The sequence below is a fragment of the Nematolebias whitei genome, chromosome 11 (genome assembly GCF_014905685.2).
Source record: "Nematolebias whitei isolate Nwh7 chromosome 11, NemWhi1, whole genome shotgun sequence".
NCBI classification, from domain to species: Eukaryota; Metazoa; Chordata; class Actinopteri; order Cyprinodontiformes; family Rivulidae; genus Nematolebias; species Nematolebias whitei.
The window spans coordinates 44820018-44843714 of record NC_056508.1 but is presented as its reverse complement, the minus strand read 5'-3'; the positions used below and the strand labels follow the sequence as shown (position 1 = coordinate 44843714).

The 23697-nt window shown below is 40.2% G+C and overlaps 3 protein-coding genes across 3 annotated transcripts; all 3 read right to left on the bottom strand.

Annotated features, from left to right (window-relative positions):
- Positions 1-2914: 2914 nt before the first annotated feature.
- adnpb (activity-dependent neuroprotector homeobox b) lies at positions 2915-12231 on the bottom strand. Its single transcript, XM_037684406.1, has 4 exons — positions 11846-12231; positions 8201-8317; positions 6490-6582; positions 2915-6307 (listed from the first exon to the last, which is right to left on the bottom strand). The coding sequence occupies exons 2-4, from the start codon at positions 8306-8308 to the stop codon at positions 3296-3298; spliced, it is 3213 nt and encodes a 1070-aa protein (XP_037540334.1). The 5' UTR covers positions 8309-8317; positions 11846-12231; the 3' UTR covers positions 2915-3295.
- A 3472-nt stretch (positions 12232-15703) lies between these two features.
- On the bottom strand, positions 15704-21294 carry dpm1 (dolichyl-phosphate mannosyltransferase subunit 1, catalytic). Its single transcript, XM_037684405.1, has 9 exons — positions 21127-21294; positions 19208-19307; positions 18992-19025; positions 18839-18915; positions 18525-18550; positions 18298-18393; positions 17890-17958; positions 17687-17801; positions 15704-16140 (listed from the first exon to the last, which is right to left on the bottom strand). The coding sequence occupies exons 1-9, from the start codon at positions 21255-21257 to the stop codon at positions 16036-16038; spliced, it is 753 nt and encodes a 250-aa protein (XP_037540333.1). The 5' UTR covers positions 21258-21294; the 3' UTR covers positions 15704-16035.
- A 951-nt stretch (positions 21295-22245) lies between these two features.
- Positions 22246-22959, bottom strand: taf13 (TATA-box binding protein associated factor 13). Its single transcript, XM_037684404.1, has 2 exons — positions 22825-22959; positions 22246-22735 (listed from the first exon to the last, which is right to left on the bottom strand). Exon 2 carries the CDS (start codon positions 22729-22731, stop codon positions 22351-22353), a length of 381 nt encoding a protein of 126 aa, XP_037540332.1. The 5' UTR covers positions 22732-22735; positions 22825-22959; the 3' UTR covers positions 22246-22350.
- Positions 22960-23697: the final 738 nt, after the last annotated feature.

The following is a 23697-nucleotide window of genomic DNA, read 5'->3' as shown; positions in this document are numbered from 1 at the left end:
GTGTGTTTAAAACTTTGCCATTAACTATTGGAATCAACGCTGTTAGGGAATTCTCTCAGGAAACACACATTTTATTGAGACTTGGAAAAAGTTCAGGACACAACTACAGCTGATTACCTTTTAACTCAACCCAGTTCTAAACGGTCGCCACAGCTTTAGAAAACACAAAAATGGCTATAACGCTGCTAATTTGACAGAAACCGAGCTAAAATATGGTTTGGTTTGTATCTGGGCATCGTCCCTAACACGTACGTACGTTGAAGGCAAAAACCTTGGCATTAAATTAACGTCAAAGTTCCAGAAATTAATGCAAATTTATTAATGAAGTAAACCCTGTCTGTGAGAAACACATCACATAAACCACTGGATGGATTTCAGTGACGCTCTGAGAAAGTAATTATTGGCTGTCCATGCACAGCTTTTAGATTCAACCCATTCAAAGACCGCCTGTACTAAAATGTTTACATCTTGGACTTTCTTAAATACTGAGCTAGAATTTGGTGATAGTTGTTCAAAGCAAATACTCATAAGACAACACAATATATTGCAATACCATTTTTCAATATAATCCAAAATGACTATAACTCAAGGCAGCATGATGGTGCAGTGGGTAGAACTGCTGCCTCGCAGTGAGCCCCGGTTCAAATCCCGGCCGGGGGCCTTTCTGGTTGGAGTTTGCATGTTCTCCCCGTGCATGTGTGGGTCTTCTCCCACAGACCAAAATCATGCACGTTAGGCTGATTGGAAACTCTAAATTGTCCCTAGACGAGAGAGAATGGTTGTTTGTCTCTCTGGGTGTCCCCCGCCTCTCACATAGTGACTGCTGGATATGGGAACCAGTGACCCCTGCGACCCAAAAAGGAAGCAGGTAAAGAAGATGGATGGATGGATGACTAACACCGTCATTTCTAATCATAAAATTATCTTAGTCTAAAAGTCTGGCATGAAATGAAAAGTGGTGGCCAATGTGCTTTCCTTCAAGACATGCTTTGCCTGTAACTTAGAGGCCATCAGGAGAAAACCTCTCCACATAAAATAATAAACATACAGGACTTCTAAACAGATGAGACCAAACATATCAGCACAACCAGTGTTAGGTACTAAACATGGCGGTGGAAGTAAAATGATTTGGGCTTGCTTTGCAGCTACACAACCTGGGCAACTTGTAGTTATTGCCTCAACCACAAACTGTCATAGTTACAATTTTTATTTGAAATCTCACTTCAAGCCAGTGTACCCAGTCTGTCAGCACCGAAGTTACTCTGCCATCTGTTGGTTCCGTTAGCATTTATGCATCTTGACCTGCGGTCTTATAAATGTACTCCTTTCAATGGATACTTTTCTGTTATTTACCTCTAATATTTAATGTGATTTGGCTTTTAGATGTATATTTGTGGAAATGTTTAGGGGGTTGTGTGTGTGTATAATGTATATGTGCTTATGTTACTTTGTGAGCACCATTTATGAACACATACTACATTGTGGGGACCAAAGCCTGGTCCACATCGTTGGTGTGTTAGGGGTTGGGTAATGTCTTTTCTGGCATACAAGTTGTATTTATTATGCGTCACTGCTGACCCATCACGTTTATTTAATGGTTAAAACAGCTTCACTTCCACTGGGCAGTGCAGCGCCTTCCAACCATATATCCATCGCGGCTGTTGTGTTATGAATATGGAAATTTTTTTAAAAGTATACAAGTCACTTTGGCGCATTTCGCAGGACTGACAAATCTGTGCAAAAAACTGCGACTTATATACCAGAAAACATGGTACTATATGTACTGGTAATGTTAGGTTTAGTGTAAGGGTTATAGAAATGAATGGAAGTCAATTCAAAGACCACGTAAAGATAGCAAGACAAACCTGTGTGTGCACGTTGTGTAATAGTTTAGTCAAATTTGATTTGATGCTAAAAATGTGTATTTACGGCGTCTTGGAACACCAGATTTAAAAAAAAAGAGCCACATGGCCGAGTTTAATACTTTATCATTTATGCAGTATCTGTGCACACTATTTGATAAATAAACCAATAAATACAAAAACTGAAGTTTTCCTGAACCAAAGGTTGGAGGTGTTCGCTGAAGCTCATCTAAAACCTAATTCTGACAAGAAAATGAGCCCAAACCCAGCAACAAATATTGAGCAGAATGTTTGAATATAAAAATAATCGAGGTGTTGAAATGGCAGTCGAGCCCAGATTTTAAAGAAAATGCAAGAAATTGCACAAACACGGAAGTATAAAGCAGCTATAGGTATAAAATAAAAACAAAAAATAATTTTGATGTGCATAGGCACTCACCATAACTCATTTTGAACACAATCCACCCATTCTTTAATCTAAACCAAGTAAATGGCCCAGCACCGGTTCTGTGGGAACCACATTTACAGCACTTTATTGTTCATAAATGCTTGGGTGAGAAATAAAAACATAAAATACACACAATTTAAAAAAACCCTTGTCGAACGCAGCCATCTTTTTTTGTTTTTAACAAAACAAGCTTTCTCTTCTGTGAATGTCAGTATGCTGGTTACTGTCCAGTCTTATAGACCAAAGAAACATTAAGTTGAAATTGTGAAAATAGCAAATACAGTACAGTCAAAGCTATCCAGCAAATGGTGAAAAAAGATGAAATAATCCTTTATACTGGCAGAACAAGTGTTGCCATTTGTTGCAAAATGAAATTATAACAAAAAAAACTTGTCAAAATAATAATAAAAAACAGTTAATTTATATATTTGGCAAAAAATATTATGTTAAAAACAAACAGCCACAAAAGCAACACCTATAGTTAAGCGGAGCAATGGAGAACATATGAGGCTGCTATTCACATGTGGTAATAGCAAATATTTAAGGTACATGTACATGAACATATGTCCAAACATGTTTAAAAGACTGTACAAATTTACACTACCGATCTTAGAACTACAAGAAAAGAGATGGATTATAGTTTACGCCAAAACAACGGAGTTTCAGCTACGTTGACAAGCTCGGTGGCTTAATCAATGCAATGACCCTTTATTTCCATGTAATTAGGAATACGAAGGCAAACAAACTTTTTTTTTTTTTACTTTTTGTTTGGTGTAAATTTATTGTCTTTGCACCTTTGTTGCCAGTTTTAGCTGCTCGCCGAGCCCGTTTTAAAACGTCACTGGATGGCTTGTTTCGACCGGTCTCTTTTTACCACTTCCCTCGCTCTGCGTAGCTGTTCTCGAGTTCAAGAGAGGCAGATTTGTTGGTGTGGAGCCACTCCTGAATGCCTTTTGGAGTGAATGAGTCTTTTCTGACTTGTGAGTCAGACTTGCTGTTTGCCCAGCTGGGCTCCATCTCTCTCACTTCTTGCGGACGATGGTACAAACTTGGGGATGATGATGGGTAAAGGGTCTCTTCCTTTGGCAGCTGGTCTTCCTGAGCTCTCTGTTGTGCCAAAACCATTCTCTACATGCGGTTCTTCATCATCGTTGTCGTCATCATCATCGTCATCATCATTATCATCATCGTCATCATCATTATCTTCATCGTCGTCATCATCATCATCAGACAGATCATCTAAATCTGAATCCATCTTAATGTCTGTCCTTGGCTCTATTCTCTTCCTAGCTCCAGTAAGCTGCTGGTTGCCATGGAGATGCGCCTCTCCCTCTGGTTCCTCATCCTTCTGCAGTTCTTCCTCATCACTGTCTGAGTCGATGGCGATGGGCTCAGAAAGGTCTAGAGGTGTTTTTCGTGGGAAGGTGTGACTGATTGTCTTGGTTTGGTCTCTACAGACGCCGCTTGGATTAGGAACAGATAGTGCCACTTCTGCACCTTCCACGGTCCCTGCTGGTTTCCACCCTTGCAGCAGAGCCACGCCACCATTAGCGGCCACAAGCTCCTTGTGTTTCTGGAGAGCCTGCTCCGACACTCCCAAACGCTTCTTTGATGTCCGCCGTTTCTCGTGCTTGCACTCGTACACACCGTCCTGGAGAAACGCCAGCTCATGATGTAGTTTGCTGAGCTCGTGCATGCTGAAACCGAGCAGGACGCTGGCATTCTGAGCTTCACATTCTTGCACACATCTTCTCCTTGTGCTGACAAAGTGGCTGGAGATATCAGACTTCCACAGCCAGAGACTGGAGGCCAACTTCTCCACCTCTCGCTGTGTTGGATATGGCGCTTGATTGAAATACTGCGTCAGAAAAGCCTTCCTGGTCTCATATGACTGGTTTTCCTGTCCTTTGGGGTCAAGAGCCAGCACTACTGGTTCATCTGGGTTTTCTTCAAACGTTGAGCCGTTCATATCTCGAGGATGTGCTCGTTCACCAGGGGGTCCCCGCCTCCTTCGTTTTGGTGCACCGGTTTCAGCGATATTGAAACTGGGTCGTTTGAGGGCGCCGCTCTGAGACTGGCTGATCCGAGAAGAATGAATGACCCGGCTATCCTGCCCATTTTGAGACTTCCCTACACCTCGACAATGAACTAAGTGCAGAGTGATGGTTGAGGCAGTCATGTTGCTTGTATAAACCCCCAAGCAGTGGATGCACTTGTAGGTCAGTTTCTTTTCTACGGGGTGAACAGTCTGAATCACCTGGTGCCTCTCTCTCAGGTGATGGGCCAGTGAGTCCGAGATTGGGCCCTTCAGGATGGAAAAGCAAAGAGGACAAAGTGTCTTACCTACGTCTCTCTTATAGGGCACAGAAGCTTGTGGGGCACTTTTGACTGGAGGAGTTTCGTGAACCACCGGTGCAGTTTTTGGTGGCTGCTGAGGCATCAACCTCTTACCTGATATTAGAGAAGCAGCAGACAGAGCTGACGACGCAGCTGTTGAGCTGTTCTGAGCATGAAATGCCACAGACTCCTCGGGGGCATCTCTCATGTTGTATGTGGTGACAATCAACTGAACATTTTTGGGATTCCCTTGCTGCAGAGTGAGGTCAAAGGTTAGGGGAGAGTCTGTGTGAGGGCCTACCCTCTCATCCGGGTGCGACAGCCGCATGTGAGCCACCATCTTCTCAACGTCATTGAACGTTGCACGGCAATACGGGCAAGACAGACCATGGATCAACATGTGGTTTAACAGCGTGTCGCTGGGCAGATACCGGTTGCAGTAGAGACACTTGCTGGTGAAGTTGTGAATTTTCATGATGTAGTTGGCCACAGCAGGCACCTTCTCTGCTTTGTGCTCTTTCTCAAAATGAGAGCTGTAAACGTTCTCTGGAAAGAGCTCATTGCAGATAGTGCAGATCTTCCACTTCTGGGTGTAGGATGTGCCAAGGACAGAGGAGCCACCTTTCTTAGCTGTGATAGAGGCTACAGTCGTAGCAGCTGCCTGAACACGGGAACCTAGAAGGTTGGATTTGAGGGAAGAGGACGCGCTGGCCACAATTGGGCTCCGCAGGATACCGCTTGAAAGAAGCTGCTTTGCTGCATGTGACTGCTGGGGCATGGAAACCTGGGCATTCCCTGGCAGTGTGGCCCTAATTTGATGGTTAGCTATAGAGAATGACTGGTTGGCTCCCTTTAATCCGATTGCATCGTGTTTTATTCCAGCTAAAAGACTGAGTGAGTTAAAGCCAGTTTTTGATGCAACAATAGCCCGATTCAGCTGCTGTGTGGCAGGAGACCTTGTTGTGGCCATCACTGCTCCTTTAGGGCCCATCCCAATGATGGTCTTGTCTCCTTGAGTTTTGGGAGGGAACATAATGATTTGCTTAGGTCGGGGGACAATCACACTGGTGTGCCCAATCATCGCAGTGACCTGGTAGCCAATCCTCTCGTGGTCTTCGATGACGTGTTGAACAAGTGCCTCATACGTCCGGGGAACAAAAAGACACTTCTTGCAGTGAATCTGGTTACTGCTAACATTGTTCGTGTTATTAGTACTCTCTGCATTTCCATTCTGTGCATTTGTTTTCTCTCCTGGTTTGACGATATAGGGATGGGCCACTTGCTGAAAGTGTTCTCGGTAGATGTGCTTCCGCACCACGTTGTACAAAGGGTCCCTGTAGGTGCACTTCTTGCAGTAGTACACTGCCTGTTCCACACTGTCCCCGGTCCTCTTCAGCAGGCCATCCTTCATCATGATCCCACCAGCTCCGGACACCAGACCCCCGGGGCCATGCCGTGCGGCGTTGTTAGGCATGTGGAAAAGTTTAATGTGTGTTTCAAGTGTCTTTTTGTTGCCACTGAAAGTGCAGTAGGGGCAGTTGAGCAGAATGTTGTTCTCAAAGTCCTCGCTGTGTACATTGCGGAAGTGGCTCTTGTACGCTGAGAAATACTTGGATGAAAAAATGCAGCCAGAGCAGCAGAAAGGTTTTGATCTGTAGTCCTGGAGGAAAAGAACAGAGGAGGAAAAATAGCTTAGTAAAATGTTGGCTTAACACCAAAATAAATATTAAAAATCGTACATTTATGGTACTGTGATGTCTGCATGACGTTTTGTAGTTATTTAACCAAACTGATCATACAGACTAAAAAAAAAAGAAATTTATGTCTTCATGTGTTACAAACCTGTACTTTGGTATGCGATGGCTCCCACATACACACATCCTCCCAGCTTGTGTGCTTAATATACACTTCAGGAGGGGTAAAATCATTAAAGTCCTAGAAGAAAAAGAGAAAATTGAATGCATGTACACAATTAAACACATAGAATAACAAAAAAAAAATTGCAAATGGGAATAGCTAGTACCAAAATCGTGAATTTACAGAAAATTAAACTTGTAGGGTTTTAAAGATATTGAAATACATTTACTGACATTCCAGACGCCAAAAACACCTCTCTATTTTTTGCAAATCAGTCAAAACTTACTGAACAAAAACTTTTTTTCCTTCCACATTCAAAGTATTTCAGACATTTCTATTGTCTTTGGGGATACACGTTTACCCAGAGATAGGAAACAAACCCTAAACTTCCACTTCAGATATTTCCGATTGATTTAAATATTCCTATAAATCATCGTTTGTGAATCATGTCGGAGGACGTGATAAATATTTATTTTGATCTGCTAAATGTTTGGAAATGTAAGGACAATTATTTTAAGACGACATCAAACAGCATCTTGTGTGACCAGTCTAGAGGTCCTGATGCTTGAGCCTTGGCCTTTATTAAATCTAGAGAAGTTGATGAAGAACCATGTAAAGTTTTAACTCCAAGAACAAGAATGTAAATACAGAGGTAAGAGTTATATAAAATCATGTTAATGAACCCAAAGGCAGAACTCTGAGGTATGAACGTGCAGCACATGGACTGTACTTGGCATACGCTGCACAAGAAGAAAAAGGTTGAGAGACAAAAACAGCTCCTTTTACACTGAAAGCCAACTTTTGTTAAGATTTCAGCTTCTATAATGTTAAAGAAAAGATGACATTGGAGGAGGAAAGAGAAAAAAAACAAACCAACAAACAAACAAACAAAAAAAGTCTGTGGCAGATTGTTGCCGCTGCAAACAGAGGATCAAGTGAGCACTGTCCAAGTTTCCTCTAAACACAGAAAAGGAGAATTACAAAATCCACTGCAACTTCTATTGCGAAGGTTTTTTGGTCCACATTTAGTTCTTGAAAATCAGGGTTTATACACAATGTGTTGCACTTTGTAGCCAAGGTAAAACATGACACTTTAAACGAAACCAAAAATCAAGAAACCACTGAAGAAAGCAGGTAAGCTAGCTCTAACGTCAGCGTTCATTGCCACATTAATTTATGCTAATGAACTCGGCACTTAGACTCCTTTTGTTCCTTTACTTCCTCTAGTCGTATTTGGAAGAAAATGTTTTAGACTGCACGGTTAGATACAATATTGTTTTTAGATTCAAGAGATTCTATGCTAAGAATGTTTTTTTTTACAAATGCAACAAAAGATCAATCGATAATCGTTTAACAAATGTATAGCAGCCCTCTGGATTGTAACTGAATCATATTCTGGTACCCAAAGACCACCACCCTTAGTGTGGGTGATCACAATACAGAATGTGCTATACTTCAGGGAGCCCGTTTATGAATTTAAACAAAGACAGACATCCATCTAAATCTTTACTTTATACATAAAAATTTACAGTCCTAAGTCATCCACGTCTAAAAGTTAAACGTCATAATGACGTTAAACACCTTAAAGAAACCCGAAGATCAACTCAGGATGAGAGAGCCACGAAAGAACACAAAGGAAAGTACCGGTAAGTCATACGGTCACAATTATAAACCCCTAAACTCCGAGCACGCTCACCTCCAAGTGATCTTTGCAGAACTCCAGGCCGATGTCTCCCAGGACCTTCTTGACATTTTTCCTTGCTTTCCGTAGACTGGTGAGGTTATTGACGGGGAGCTGGAACATTCTGCCTACCTGGGTTTAAAAACACATACATGTTAAATTGTGCATGGAGGGGTTTCTGCTAACAAAGAATAAAGTTAAAAGTTTCCTCAAAACTACTATTTGTGCACTTAATTTGTATTAGCTGAAGGGAAAGATCAGCTGAAAAGGTGTGTCAGACACTCAGCTACACATTAAAGTCTTTTAGCATTCAGATTCAGAGACGACTGCTTCGAATAATTAACCCACTATTGTAGACAGATAATCATTTCCACCTCTGTTACAAGAGTCACTTCAGTAAAAATGTTACTTCACACAAGATTACAAAGGCAAACTTCACCTTTTTGTTGAAAAGGGACAATAAAAACATTTCCATTAGAAAAAGTAATTTGCACAAAAGCCATATCGACTTGACAAGATAAGAACAGGTATTATGACGCCATCACTTATGTCTCTGCTGTTCAAGTGTCAATATATCATGGCAGTGCCATAATGAAAAATACAGAACCAAGTAACAAAAGCAGCTACATCCAGTCACTGATAATAACTTAAAATACACATATTTATGGTGCACCCCTGTAGGTTCTAGGTTGAAAACTTTGGCCTTTCTGTGAAAATTTCAAGAGTGTTGACACCTGGTATTAATAAGCACATTTATATAATTCAATCACACAGCACAAGTTCAGGTATAAACACTGCCAGAAAGCTCAGAGATCAGTCAGAAATGTTACTGAAATTGTGTTTTTCAGTCCACCACCTGACCAGATTCCCACAGATGTTCATTTTCAATGTGTTCTGTTGCATTTGTTTACCTGCAGAAACAACCAAAGTGACTGAAAATAGATTAACAATGGCAACGACCACGAAAGAGATGGAGAAGTCAGACATTTTTGATGCATCGATACACATTTACACTCATTTGTTGAGTAAAGTATGCAAATAAAAGTGGTTTCTTTGACCTGAGTGTGTACCTGCACAGATGATATTATTCATCAGCTATTACAACAGACGTTATAAAACGGATATATAAATGTATCCATTTTAAATTGTGTTTGAGGCATTTTCTTACTAGCAGCCTAAGACAAAGCAGTTTTATTCTTTCTTTTGTTTCATATTTATGAAACATTTAGACTACGCTGGGAATAACAGTTCAAAAGGTACAGAAGTACGTCTGAAACAAGGTTTAACCAAAAACCTGATCACGGATGGTCCATTGCGCAGGTCTTGTGCCAATACTTTAATGATCTCATTATTTTTTGCTGACCTGTGTTTAGCCTTGCACTTGTTAGAATACACAGAAAAACCATCAGTATGGATAAATGCCAAACAAGCCGTTAAGTTTTACTGAAAGTTTCTAGAAAGATGTAAACAAGGTTTCCCTCCAACTTTTTGCATCGTGTCCTGCAGCCAAATTATCTGCTTTTGCATTTCCAGTCACGAGCCCATCTCCAGACTTAACCAACTGTGCATTATCCAGAACACTGAAGGTTTCTTCAGTATTTCATTTGTCAAAACAATTCCTTAACAATGCAGTACTTTGAATGACTTACTGCTAGGTGACCGTAATTTGCTAACGTACAATCTGAATGTAAACGTTCCACGAAAAGTAAAGTAATTTATGTTTTGTTCATTAATTCATTATGACAATGAATGCTTGTTGGTTTTATTTTATATCACTGAAAAGCCGGCTTACTTCCCTTTTAATAGTGACATTTGTTAGGAAAATGAATTTGTGAGTAGAGTATGTAGGTTGCATCCAAGAGAAACGTAGAAACTTGCCCAGTTTTTCCTGCCAATGCCAAACAGCCTATCCTGCTGTAAATTTCATGTTTGCCAAGTCAAACTTTTTTCAGTTGTTTTTCAAAAAGCAGTAGGTCCTTTGTTTAAAATTAATCTTTATGTAGAAAGGTCAAAGGTCTCAAGTGCACAACAACAAGCAACATGACAAAAAATAACGTGTGTGTGGCCTCAGTTTGTCTCAAAATCAGAGGTGGACTCCAGTGAGGGTCTAACTGTCATGCTTCTGTACAACTGTCTTGCCAAAGAAAATATGCAATCACTGGTGTGACAGATACAGACCCCTATCCATGTCCCCTCTTTGCCTTTTCTCCCCTGCTTCCCTCCCCTACTTGTAGATGGCGCTGCAGAGGACTCCCATTACATAAGCCTTCCTATATTCTGCCTGGCCCCTTTTCTCTCTGCCTGCAATACCATCACAGAATGGCGCCTCCTATTGAGTAAGCAGCAGCCCCTACAATATATCTGCAGCACAGGGGAGGGAGGAGAGAGTGATGTTGGAGGAGAGGAAGAGGAGGGACACAAGGAGTGAGAGAGAGAGAGAGACTGGGATAGGGGGAGGGGGAGTGTGAGAGAGGATGAAGCAAAGGGGGTGAGGGAGCTTGGAGGAAAGGGGTGGGGGAGTGAGCGGGCGAGTGTGGAAGGAGTGCAAGGGGAGAGATGAGAGGAAAGGAAAGGAGAGTGAGCCACGAAGGGAAGGGGGAGGGAGTGAGGCAAAGAGGTCAGCTAGACAGACACAGAGGAGAGAGGACGGGAGGAAAGGGAGGCTGGAGGGAGAGAACATGGAAGAGGGTGAGCGAAAGAAGGGGCGACATATGGGGGGGAGGGGGGCAAGGAGTAGGAAGGGAGTGAGAGAGGGAAGAGGAGAGGGAGGAAACGCAGGAGGAGGCTGCTCTGTTCTGCTGTGGTGAGGGCTGCTGGAAGAAAACCGGTTTCCCGTTCTGCAGTGGAGCTAAACAGAAAGAAAAACAGGCCTTGAAACCTTTAACGTTTGCTCACTCTTCCACCTGAATAATAACCAATATCAGCTTGTGTTTATATTTACCAAGGGGAGACACTTCTTACATTCACTGTAATGGTAGAAGCAGTTTGGGATGCTGTAAACGCAATAAGGTTTTCCTCTAAGGCTCAACACCTGTCTATAGAAAAAAACAAAACAAGGTGAAAGGGGCGTCTGCTGATGTTGATTATGGCAGCACTCCCCTCTCTGGAGAAGTGCACACCTCAAGTCACCTGGCTGATTACATCTTATGACGCTGAAACATAAACAACCACCATTAATTCACAAATACATCACCACATTCACTGATGTTTAAATGTGAACTTTGTTTACACTGTGGTGTAGCTACATTGTCACTCACCGCCTTCCAATATTTATTTTGAAACACTGGCAGGCTCAGTGCTGCAATTTGTAGAGTTAGTGGATTTAACTTTAAAATATCAAAACAACACATCTGTTAGAAGTCAAACATTTTGATAAAAAGCTGCTGCAACTGACAAAGAATAGGGGGGGGGGGGGCACCCCGCGCTGAGCTAACATGCTAAGCTAACTACCAACATCATGGGTTGTCCAAACGAATGCTCCCATTTTTAATCTTAATATATACATATATATATTTGATTTATAAAACATGAGTTGTGTTTACACCCCCACGCCCCCGGCACACCAACATTATTAGCCACCGCCACCCATCACAGTCACGCAGGTAGGCACGAGAACAGCCAACAATCTGTGTGTTCTCCCCGGCACACATCCAGGTTTACCTGATTTTTACATCCAGACCTCCCGCCGGAGTGAAACGCGCCACCTCGAGATGTCCGAGTCCGTCGTGCTGACACTTTCACCCGCACGGATAGCTCGGTGGATCTCCACACAGGTGGCTTGCGAGGAAGAACGAGTCGTCCGTCGGTGTACCTTCCAACCCCGACAGCTTCTTAGCGACAAGGGCTATCCTCTTTCCTCTGGTCGGCAAGCGGAAGCAGAGAGCTTCGGCAGGCGGTTAAAAACCTCCACAGCCGGGGGCGGTGAACACCCTGCAACAACCGTTGCGCTCTTTACTGTTGGAAATATATTTACACAACTCTCGTCTGTAATTCCCTGACAGCGCATTTCCCTTTACTCATTCTCCTCTGACAGACAAAAACACATCCAAACCGCTGAATGCCCTATCCAAAATGGCGCAAATCAAAGAAGCGGAAGTGACATCTACTTGATTAGCATAAATTTTCTCATTGTGAGATCCGCCCTTACCCGCGTCGGAAAAACTCCTAATTGGTTTGTCAATCAGTTTGGTCAACTAATTTTTTTAAAAATAAAAAATAAAAACGCACTTGTGCCGTACCTTCAAGCCTGCAGCGGGTTTTAGTTTAAGAGTTCCCCTCCGTGGGGTAAACAACCCCCGCGTAGTAGTTACGTGAACAAACCGACAGCGGGCGTTCTTCCGGTTACTCCTCCCCTGCGGAGTCGGATGTGCACAGTGCCTCAGCACGCAGCTAGAGGCAAAGCCAACGCTAGGTGGCGCTGTAATCTGAGGTGCTGTGGCCCTCAACTGCCCCATAGCAGCCGGGACTACTTTCCTGTTCTTCCTTGTGCAGGGGTTTGAAATCTTTACATTCAGGAGCCATTCCTGCCCATTTCACCACTAAATACTTACTAAATACTGAAGTAAACGATGAAGGAGTGCATGAGTAAGTATTCTAGGTGTTAAAATAAATCCCAAAACCAATTGGAAATCAATTATAATGAATCATGTCAATTTTAAGTACTGTAGAACAAATCACTTCTTGAATTACAGATCAATACAGTTATTGTTATCCTCACTCATCATACCATTTCTAGATTACTGTGTGGAAATGTGGGGCAAACGTGTGTATAAATACATTTTCATATGCGCATGTGCATTTTGTGCATCTATATGACAAGAAGAAAGTGAATTATGTTAGTTTATGTTAAATTACGACAGAGATAAAACAAACGTATTAATAAATGTTTATAGACATTGAAGTAAAGAGAAATTTAGTATGAAGGGTGCGGTTTGGTCATTTTTTAGTTTACTATTCCATCTCAAAGGTATTGAGCTGCTCTATTTCAAAGAAAGTGTAATTTCTAGAATTTATCTTTGTTGATTATGACTATTTTTCTCATTTTGTCTTATTGTTTATAACATGTTAATAAAACTGAAATAAAATTGCTTCAGACACAAAGCCTTTTTGAAAATTTAAATAGACACAAAAATGGAACAACGTAACTAATGAAGTATCCTGATGCATGCTCAACAATCCAGGTAGAAAAATCTAAAAAAGTTAAATTTGGTCCTCTGGACATTCAACTAATTAAGTTGTATATAAATACCACAAATAAGTTTGTCTGAGGTGAATAATTCTTTTTTTTATATATAAAGAAAAAGACCAACTCTCTAATGACGACAGCCTTTAATTAAATTAAACCATAAATTTATGGAAGCGTATGGAGCCTCTGTTTGTGGAAAATTAAGAAGTATATTCATATGTTCATCAGCACTGATTTGTATTTACTGACAGGACTGATGATATTTACTTTTTATGAAATGTCATATATTTACCTGCAGGCTGCAGGTGCCAATATAAAACATAAAAATCACTTTAGATATTTCACTCTGACTCACTGGATTGTGTCTCATAACAGCCGATGCCCTCGTTTACGTAAACATTAAAGTTTTAATGAAAGCCTTTCGCTTCACATTATTAAATTTCAAGAATGACTTGCAATAGTTTTGCAGAGCTCCAGAATATGATAGCAGTGATGTTTGAAAAACTGCAGTTAAAATGGTGTAAATGTGTTTAAAAACGCCAATTTTACAAGTTAATCTCAGCGAAAATCTACACTGTGTGGTTAAATGTTAATGAACTGGCAAACCAGCTAATATCATACTGGGACAAATTGTATTTTTTCTCCAAGGTGGCAAAGTATATGATGTTTTTAGTATTTTACCTTGTTTTATACGGCCCCTTGATTTGACTGTTTTTATAACTAGTTTTGATTTTAAATTGCTTTTTGTTGAATTATTGTTGTCTGTACTTTATACGTTATCTGTCTAAAACAGGTCTCTCTTGAAAAGGAGTCCTCGTGACTCAATGAGACTAAAATGTATAAATAAAGGTTAAAAAAAGCATTCTGTTACAGACATTTTATTTAGACATACAGTAGCTGGACAAGAGAACTACAAATGTACCACTAGGCTATATATATATATATATATATATATATGATTCTTGTCTTATTTTAATGTATTTTTGGTCAAAGCCACAAAGATGTGCAGGTTCAGACCGCAGTCCTTGTGGCAATCTGCATTCACAGCCCTTCACTTTTTCCACATTTTGTTATATTAGCCTTATTCCAAATCCTCAAACTTCTGCACACAATACTCCATTATGACAATGTGAATGTTGCATACAGTAAGTATTCACAACTTTTGCATAACACTTAGTTGATCCACCTTTGGCATCAATCACAGCTTCCAGTCTCTTTGAATAATAAGCTTCCAGATGAGCACATCTGTCTTTAGATAGTTTGTCCCATTCTTCTTTGCAGTAATTCTCAAGTTCCATCAGGTTGGATGTCTGAGCAGCCTTTTTCAGATATCTCCATAGACGTTAACTCAGATTCCAGTCTGGACTGTGACTTGGCCCCTCCAGGACCTTCACAGAGAGGTCCTGAAGCCACTCCTTTGAGATCTTGGTCATGTGCTTTGGGTCATTGTCCTGAAAAAATGAATCGTCTCTCCAGACTGAGGTCAAGGGCACTCTGGAGCAGTTTTCATCCAGGAGGTCTGTACATCGCTGCATCCATCTTTCCCTCGGTCCTGACTAGTCTGCCAGTTCCTGCTGCTCAAAAACATCCCCTTAGCATGATGCTGCCACCACTATGCTTCACTGTAGGGGTGGTATTGTCCTGGTGATGAGCTGGTTTCCTCCAAACATGACGCCTGGCATTCACACCACTTTAATCTTCAGATTGAGATGGTTGTGCTTCTGGGAGGTTCTCCTCTGTCCACAGAGGAACGCTGGAGCTCTGAGAAGAGTGACCATCAGGTTCTTGGTCCCCTCCCTGACGAAGGCCCTTCTCCCCTCGATCGTTCAGTTTAGACAGCTAACATGCACTAGGAAGAATCCGGGTGGTTCCAAATTCCTTCCATGAATGATGGAGACCACTGGACTCACTGGGACTTTCAAAGCAGCAGCAGTTTTTTCTGTATTGTTCTCCAGATTTGTGCCTCAAGACAATCCTGTCTCGGAAGTCTATCGTTAATTCCGTTGACTTCATGCTTGGTGTTTGAGCTCTGACATGCACTGTCCACTGTGGGACCTTCTATAGACAGGTGGACATTTCCCAATCTAGTCCAGTCAGCTGAATTCACCACAGGTGGATGATCAGTGGAAACAGGAGGCATCTGAGCTCAGTTTCGAGCATCATAGCAAAGGCAGTGAACACGTACGTAAATGTGATTTCTCAGTTATCGGTTTCTAATAAATTTGCAAAAACCTCAAAAGTTATTTCGTCACATCGTCATAATGTGTGTGGAATTTTGAGGAAAGAGACTTTCATCAAGGTTGGCGCGTGGTAAACACAACAAGAACAAAAAATAGAGCCAGTAATACAAACTTTTTAATTTGTACAAACAATAACCCACGTGAAAACCGCACTCAACATTCTGGGAATGATGCGGCTTCAACTGGATTAAAGAGGAGGGCGGGAATGTTTCTCTTTGGTAATCTGAGAGCTACTGGCAGGAGAAGATTTCACATTATTTAGCCGCTAACGAACTTTTCCTTCTCGTTTTTGATTTTACTACACGTTAACTGAAAAGAGACAACGCCTTCTCCCTTTGGTACGACCTCTGTATCAAACACGAACTTGGGAGCGTGAGAGAAACGCTAGGATCGAGCTGGATGTTTCCCACGAAGCACCTCGTGGGTCACGTCGTGGCGAAGAGCGTCAGCAGTCCTTTCACAAACGACACAATCTCATTCCCTCCCAGCTTCGACTCTCCGTAAACTCTATCCACAAAGGAAATGGGAACCTGTGGTTCAGAGGAAAACAAGGGTTGTTGATTAGTCCTTTCATAAATTAACAGGACAATAAAAGCAGGTGATGTGAATTCTGTGAAACAGAGGTGTTGTGTATTTGCTGAGATTTTGTGCACAGATTGAACCTTAAGTTGGTATTGTGGTTCTAAAAGTGATTATTTATTTTTTATCAAATATTAAAAAGAAGAAAGGGGGAAAAAAGCTGATGAAGCACCCATTTTTAATTATTGTAACATATTATAGTTCCCATGTTTTGTTTTAAATTTAGGGTAAATTTGACTCATTAGTTTTGGTTTATAGACATTAAGGCATGAAACTTAATGGACGATTTGAAAAACATTTATTTTATTCTATAAATAATTATTTTATGTTTCAACAATACTAAAAGATAAAAACGTGAGACCAAATTAGGTGTCATGGCGGAAACAGCACAAAAAAATTAAATAAAAAAAACAATGCATCTAATAGCAAAGTAAAAGAAATTAAAATCTGACTTGAAGGCATTTCCAGTTTGAAATTTCATACTTGTTGTGAATGCAAATACATACATTTTAATTTATTTTCTTAGATATTCAACCAGTTCTGACATCAAAATTTGTGTAAATTCAAAGTGTTTGTTCACTGGTGCAGTTTTATTCTCTGTACATAAAAGGTTTCCTTTAAAATTTTACATTTTCTCGACTGACTTTACAGCATATCTTGTGACGATTCTCTCCTTCAAATAAGTATTCATAAAATACTGGTCTGTTGTATTTCAACTTTTTAGTTTTTGCCCCAAAAATATATTTTTTAATCAGTAGCTTTTCAAAATCCATGCTTGTGAGTAAAGTACCGGGCCCGTCAGTGTTGTTGTGCTGCTTGTACACTGCTGCTAATCGCCCTTCAAACTTTATTGTTAAATTTGCTGAAATTCAACAGTAACAGTTTTCAGAGATGGAAGAAATAACTTGTCACATTGGTCCTCTAACAACTAGACCCTGAACGCAGACAAAACTAAAATGCCCACTGATGATTTGAGATGAATATGAAACAAAAATAAGAAAATACACCTCTAATTTTCCACCATCCGCAGCAGGACGGCGGCCACACAGCACAGAATCTGTTCCCTCTTCTCTCCACAGGGAGGCGTTCACGCTCTGTCTTCAGTCTACAGCCATCAGACTCATGAACACTTTTACAATGTTCGAATATTTGAAACTAAACTTAAACTCAGCTTGAAACTAAAGCAGTAAAGCCGCGTTTCTTAATGACAACATATAGAACATAGACGGTGCTCTGTCCTCTAGTTCACTTTCTGAAAGTTGCCGATTCAATTGCTACATAAAATCAAAGTGAACATTATGGTGATGTTTATATTTAGTATGTGAAAAAATACTCTCCATGTTTAAGTAAAGTTAAGAAACTTTGATGTATTTTGTTTCTAGACGATGCAACAGGTGATTGAGTCTGGAAACACCAATGCTATGGATAGAAAATATTGTAAGGCTGCACAGGAAAGTTGTTACAGAGTAAAAAAAAATTAAAAGCGTGGGACTTCACCTCTCCAACCGTGTAGTTGAGCTGTCTGGCTCGAACGATCATCTCCATCTGAAAGACGTAGCCTTTGGACACGCACCGCTCCACCAGACTTTCCAACACCTCTTTCTTGTACAGTCTAATGAAAATGAGAAAAATGCACGTCACGTTGAGCAAACGCAGTCTTGTCCCCCAACACTTTAAAAACTCAAACCGGCATCTCTTACCTGAAGCTGCCTGTGAGGTCTGAAGCACCCGGTCTCAACAACACCTGAGACAAAAAGTTTGCTCCTCGACTACGAACAAAAGAGAAGAAGAGTACGGCAAACAGCACAACAATCTGCAAACGATTATACAACAATGAAGCATCTATAGTAATGACCCGGACAAGTAAAGACATTTTATAACGTTTGACTTTGACCTTGGAGCCGGTAAAAATAAAAAGTAACGACGCATACGTGTATGAAGTTTTATAAACTATCTTGAGTGGATCGAAGATAATAGGCGGTACAAGAGCAGGTTTATAGACATGCGTACGTACAGACGGAGACTATACCATAATAATAAAAATGAATATTCATTATCAGCTTCTTGACAGTAAAGGAATGGAAAACGTGAATAAAGTTAGTCGATACCTGATGAGTTTCCTGCGCAGGTCCCAACCATAAACTCCTCCATCCCCTTTGTATCGAGTACCAGACACAAGATCATAATCCCCCTCCTTCTGTTTCCTGAAGAAGGAAAGTCATATTTTAAAAGATACATGAACGATACAAATTTAATTTGTGACACATTTATATTTTACTATGCATATTTATAAATAATTTGAATATTCTGAGGATGCAAAGACCGGAGTACTTACTCAATAAACTGAGGGATGAATTTGGGCTGAGAAAAAAAAAAGCATTGAAACTGTTATATTCCACAATTTATAGAGTAGACGTGGAGAAGAGGGTTGACAAAGAAAATAAAAAAAATTGAATATTTTTGGAGTTTTAAACCATTTTGTAGATGAAACGAACAACTGGAAGACGTCACCTTTCTCTGATATTTTATGTCAAATGATGGATCAGTAAGAACATTTATTTCTCCAGGATAAACAACAACAACATTAATAACCGATTTATGTGTTTGTATCGTGACGTTATGCCAGAAAATGGCAGACCCTGTGCTCACGTGATGGGAAAGGTCGGCATCCATGATGACGATGAAGTTCCCGGTAGCGTGCTTCATGCCGTAGATGTAGGCGGTGCCTTTAAAACAAGACAGGACACCGTCATCGACCGGTGGAGGTTATAAAGTGAAAACACACATTTTTACACAACTTACCTAAGCCCAGTTTCTTTGCCCTTGGCCTTAGAAGCTGGAAAATAAAGACTCAACAATTATTGGTTCAGCGTCCACCATATGCAAAGATTACTAGAGTTAAGGTAAGATTTGATGTTACTGGAAAAAATATATATTTTTACACAACATACTGTACATTTTGTTCTGAGAATCTAGTGATAATCAGCTACACATCCAGGGTTTTACATCATGACTTACTATTTTATCTTTCCCGTAAATTTTCTGCAACTGCTCTGCCACCTCTTGTGTCCCATCTGGGCTTCCGTCGTCAATGACGATGATCTCGTAGTCATATTCACTGTAAGAGCAACGAATTAAAGAAAAGGACAGCGTTGACCTCCTATGAACTCCTATTATGACTTAGTTTGTTAAAATTATAACGTAATGTTTCATAACTGTAAGATACTATCGCAAAATTATATTTTAGTACCTCTAAAATATTAAATACTCTTTCAGAAGTATGAGATTCTCTCTCAAAAATATGATTTTGCAGCAATGACAAGATGTTCAGTCATATATCATAATTACACCAGACTGTAATAATTTTAAAATGTTAAGACAAAATACTGGAATAAGATCTTATAATTGAGATCCCAGGTCATAATTATGAGATGTCAAGTCATAATAACTTTGTGATGGCATCTCTAATTAGGCCTTACTGGATCTTGTTTTTCCTCCTCAGATTGGCAGAAATGGATTTCCATAACTAATTTCACAGCTTAAATTTATTTACTTATTTATTTTGCATTTACACTAGGCTCAATAAATAAACCAGTGTTATCTTACACTGGACACGTTTTTCTAAACTAATTATTTTCAAAACTTTTTTGTTTGTTTTTGTTGTTGCAGTCTCCTGATCTGGTCTAGTTTAATCCTTTAGCGTTACAAACTCGCTCAAGGTTTCTTTACACGGACATAAAGCTCCTAATTTGTTCAGAAGAAATATTAATTTTAAGATAATTCAATCCGGGGTGGGCAAACCTTTTCTCTGAAAGGGTCAAACTTAAAATCTATCAGAGGGCTGCGGTCAAATGCAATAATATAATACATGAAATGCAAATAATTATTTAAGTAAAGTCCATTTATTTATTATACAGTTATTTATCCTTCCATTCTGTATAAAGAACATTACAGAACAGGCTGCAGTGGTGGTGGTGGTGGGGGCTCTGGGGGGTCCTCCACCAGAGAATTTTGAATAAAGTAGATGCCATTTTCTGCATTTTGTTGTATTTTACAAAGGTTTATTTGTAGATTAACATGAAACAAAACATGTCAACTCTGTTATTATTGAAATCTCTGACTGCAAACGTTCTTAATGCAACACAGCTGCAGCTCTGCAGGTAAGGGACGTTCACTCGGGACAAACTGGTCAGTTGCCGACGAGCCTACTGGACTGATTGACAGGTGGCGGGACTCGTAAAAAAAAATATAGAGAGATTTTACTGGCCCGTTTGAGACTGTTGTCATTTATCCAACATTTATTCAATATTTTGGTGAATCTAAGGTTTGAGAACTGCTTCCTTAAAAAATCCTAACGACGGTTTCTTAATTTTTCAGAGATGCGGAGTTTAAATTTAGGGGTGCTCAAGGAGGGTGTGTGATGGGCACCTACATGATGCTCAGCTTTGTCAAAGAAATGTTATTCAGCAGCAAGAAACTGCTGAGACACAGTATTGAGTCTGTCAAACCAAAATATAAATTATTAAATAATTCATGCACAAATCTCCAGCTGTGTAGTCATTACAGTTGTCATTGGGCCAACTTTCCATCTAACATTAAACTTGGAATGAATGTAAACACAATGATCCTTCAAAGGAAATTTTAATATAGTAATGAGGACAGCTTGGGGGCCAACTTTGGCCCGCGGGCCCCACTTTGGGCCCCCCTAAAACACTGACATTGCTGTTTATTAGCAACTGTGATGACGAAATAAGGTGCAACACAACACCAGTATGTCTCGTAAAAAGTCTCAACTGTTGTATGAACAGTGTGGCTCATATGGGCCGACACTACACCGAACCTGAAGACGGGTTTGAACGGTTCATTCGTCCAGTGAGTGACAGCTCATCGATGCTAACGGGAGCTAGCATTAGCCGAGCAGCGTCACAGAAACTCACCTTTCCCCAAAACATTTCACCAAGAGCCACACGATCAGAGGCAGGTTTTCTCTTTCGTTGTACGTAGGTAACAATACTGAGTACTTGTTCCCGTTGCCTCTGTTTGGTTTTGGAGTTTTACGACTCGCCATGACGAGGTAACACAACCGGAAACAGCGTAGCGCTAAATAAAGGAGCAACTTCCGGTTTATGGGTTTCACAACAAAGTTCAGATGGTGCGGTTTTTTTTTTTTTATTCATGGAATGTATTTTATTTATACATAACGTTGTTTGCCTAAACCTTTCTGCAAGTAAATTGATTTAACAGGTAAAGTTATGAGAATATGCCATAGGCTACTTTTTTCCCTCTTCTGGAGTCTCCACAGTTCATCTCCCTCTGTCCTCCCTCCAACTACCTTCATGTCCTCTCTAACTGCATCATCATCTCATCTTTGGCTTTTCCTGACACTTGCAGTTCTAACATCCTTCTAATCATATTCATTCATCCTTTATTTATACAGGTTAGTCTCATATCTCTCCAGTTTTAGCTTCTCTCCACTGGCTCCCTGTCAAATTCAGAATTGAATTCAAAATCTTACTTCTAACCTACAAAGCTCTCAACAACCTAGCTCCATCTTATATTACAGGTCTTATTGTTTCATATTTTTCCAACAGAGCACTTCACTCATAATATGTATGAATGTTTCTGTTCAGTGCCCTGAAATGACTTTAAATAAACTGACTTACTTAACAAAAAAACAAATAATAAGAGTTATTCACAGTATATTAATTTATATTTGCAGTTCATATGACTAAGATTTGTTCCGTGGGCAAAGGACAAGGCAGAAAGTAGTGATGGGCCCGTCAACACTGACATCTGGAGACAGAGAAAGTGTGAATACCTTTTAAAATTCTCGTCACCTTACAGACCAAAATTAAAAACGGTGACTGCAAACACATGCTTGAGGTAAACATGATCCTCATCGAGTCTGTAGCTGTTTTATAGTTGTAAATCATTTGTCTTTGTGAAGCACAAATTAATCTAACACTTATTTACAACAAACTGAAAGTAACTTTATTCAAATGAGCATGACAGTAAAGTTTCTGTACAAGACAAATGCCATTAAAACACAAAATCTGGCTTTTGAAGTGGGAATAAAATACAGAAAATAGTGAGGAGAGGTCAAGTTGTGTCGATTAAAAGAAGCACTCCTCCTAAATGTGTGACAGGCATCCTGTTGTGAGTTAGGAGCCGTAATTGGCCTCGTCGAAAGCTTTCCTGGCTCTCTTCAGCTCCTCGTTCATGGTCAGCAGGTCTTTGACTCGCGCAAACTTCCTGGGATCTTTGCGAATCAGAAACACGATGTCCTCCACCTGGACGCGGCCCTGGCGTCCGATAGACATGGACTTGTGGGTCATTTCCGTGATAAACTCGATCACCAAGTCCTCCAGGATATCGACGGACTCGGTGTACGGGTTCTGGTCGTCTCCAAACCCGTACATCATGCAGCGGAGCTCCTTGGAGAAGAGCCTCTTCCTCCTGCCGTGGCCGACATCAACTCCGCCACTGGAGCCGTCCTCCAACATCTCCTCCTCGAAGCCAGCCTCGTCCTCCTCATCCGCCATTTTGCTGGAAAAGCAACGAACAAAACGCTTTAATAAAAAATATACATAAACGTACCATGTATAAGTAATTAAATTATCATTTCTGGAGCATACAGTTGTCTTGGAGTAAAGGACCGCAACGACAACAGCCTGTGGATTTTCTTCTTCGTCGGTTTTTCTTCTTCTTCTCCTTACTTCCGGTTTATTGGCAGTTAACGAGTCAACTTTGCGGCGCACTACCGCCACCAGCTGGACAGAAATGTGAACCACAAGCGCAGGCGGTTCAAAATAGTTTTTGCCAAATAATTTTTATTACGCGAACTCAGTTTCTCTTAGAAACGCAATGACATAGAAATTAGCTAACTTGCTAGCTGTGCTTCTTTGAATACTTGACAATAAAAACACTATTTTTTTTTTTTTACAAATGTAGTAGTGTTTTTTCTAATGTAAATGTGCTTTTACAAATCAATCAATCAACCTTTATTTATACAGGTAAATCCCATTGAGCCTCGAGGACTCACTTACAAAATGTTTGCAATTTCTTTTTTTTTACTTAACTTTTTTAGATTTTTCCACCTAGATTATTGAGCATGCATCAGGATATTTTTCAAATGTATTTTAACTTGTTGTGTTTTTTAATATGTAGTTGTGGTTTGCACTTCAGGGAAACACCCACAAACCATTTATATGTTTCTTTGGAGCTATTTGTAAAAAGTTTTGATTTGTTTTTGTATAGTTGCATTTCTGTAACATTATTGTTATAAGTGTTTCTGTCCTCTCGATTGCATCCCTGTTAAAAAAAAAGTTATACATGAAAGGCAAATGAAAATACAAATGTCTTTTTTCTTCTCACAGTTATAAAAACATATTCTGATACTGTTAATGTGAGCCAAGTACCATTAACACTGTAACCAGCTCAGCTTTAGTGTGCAGTCTAAAGCTTCTGTGGTGCCATCAATCAAAATAAATATATCGTCTGGTGAGATG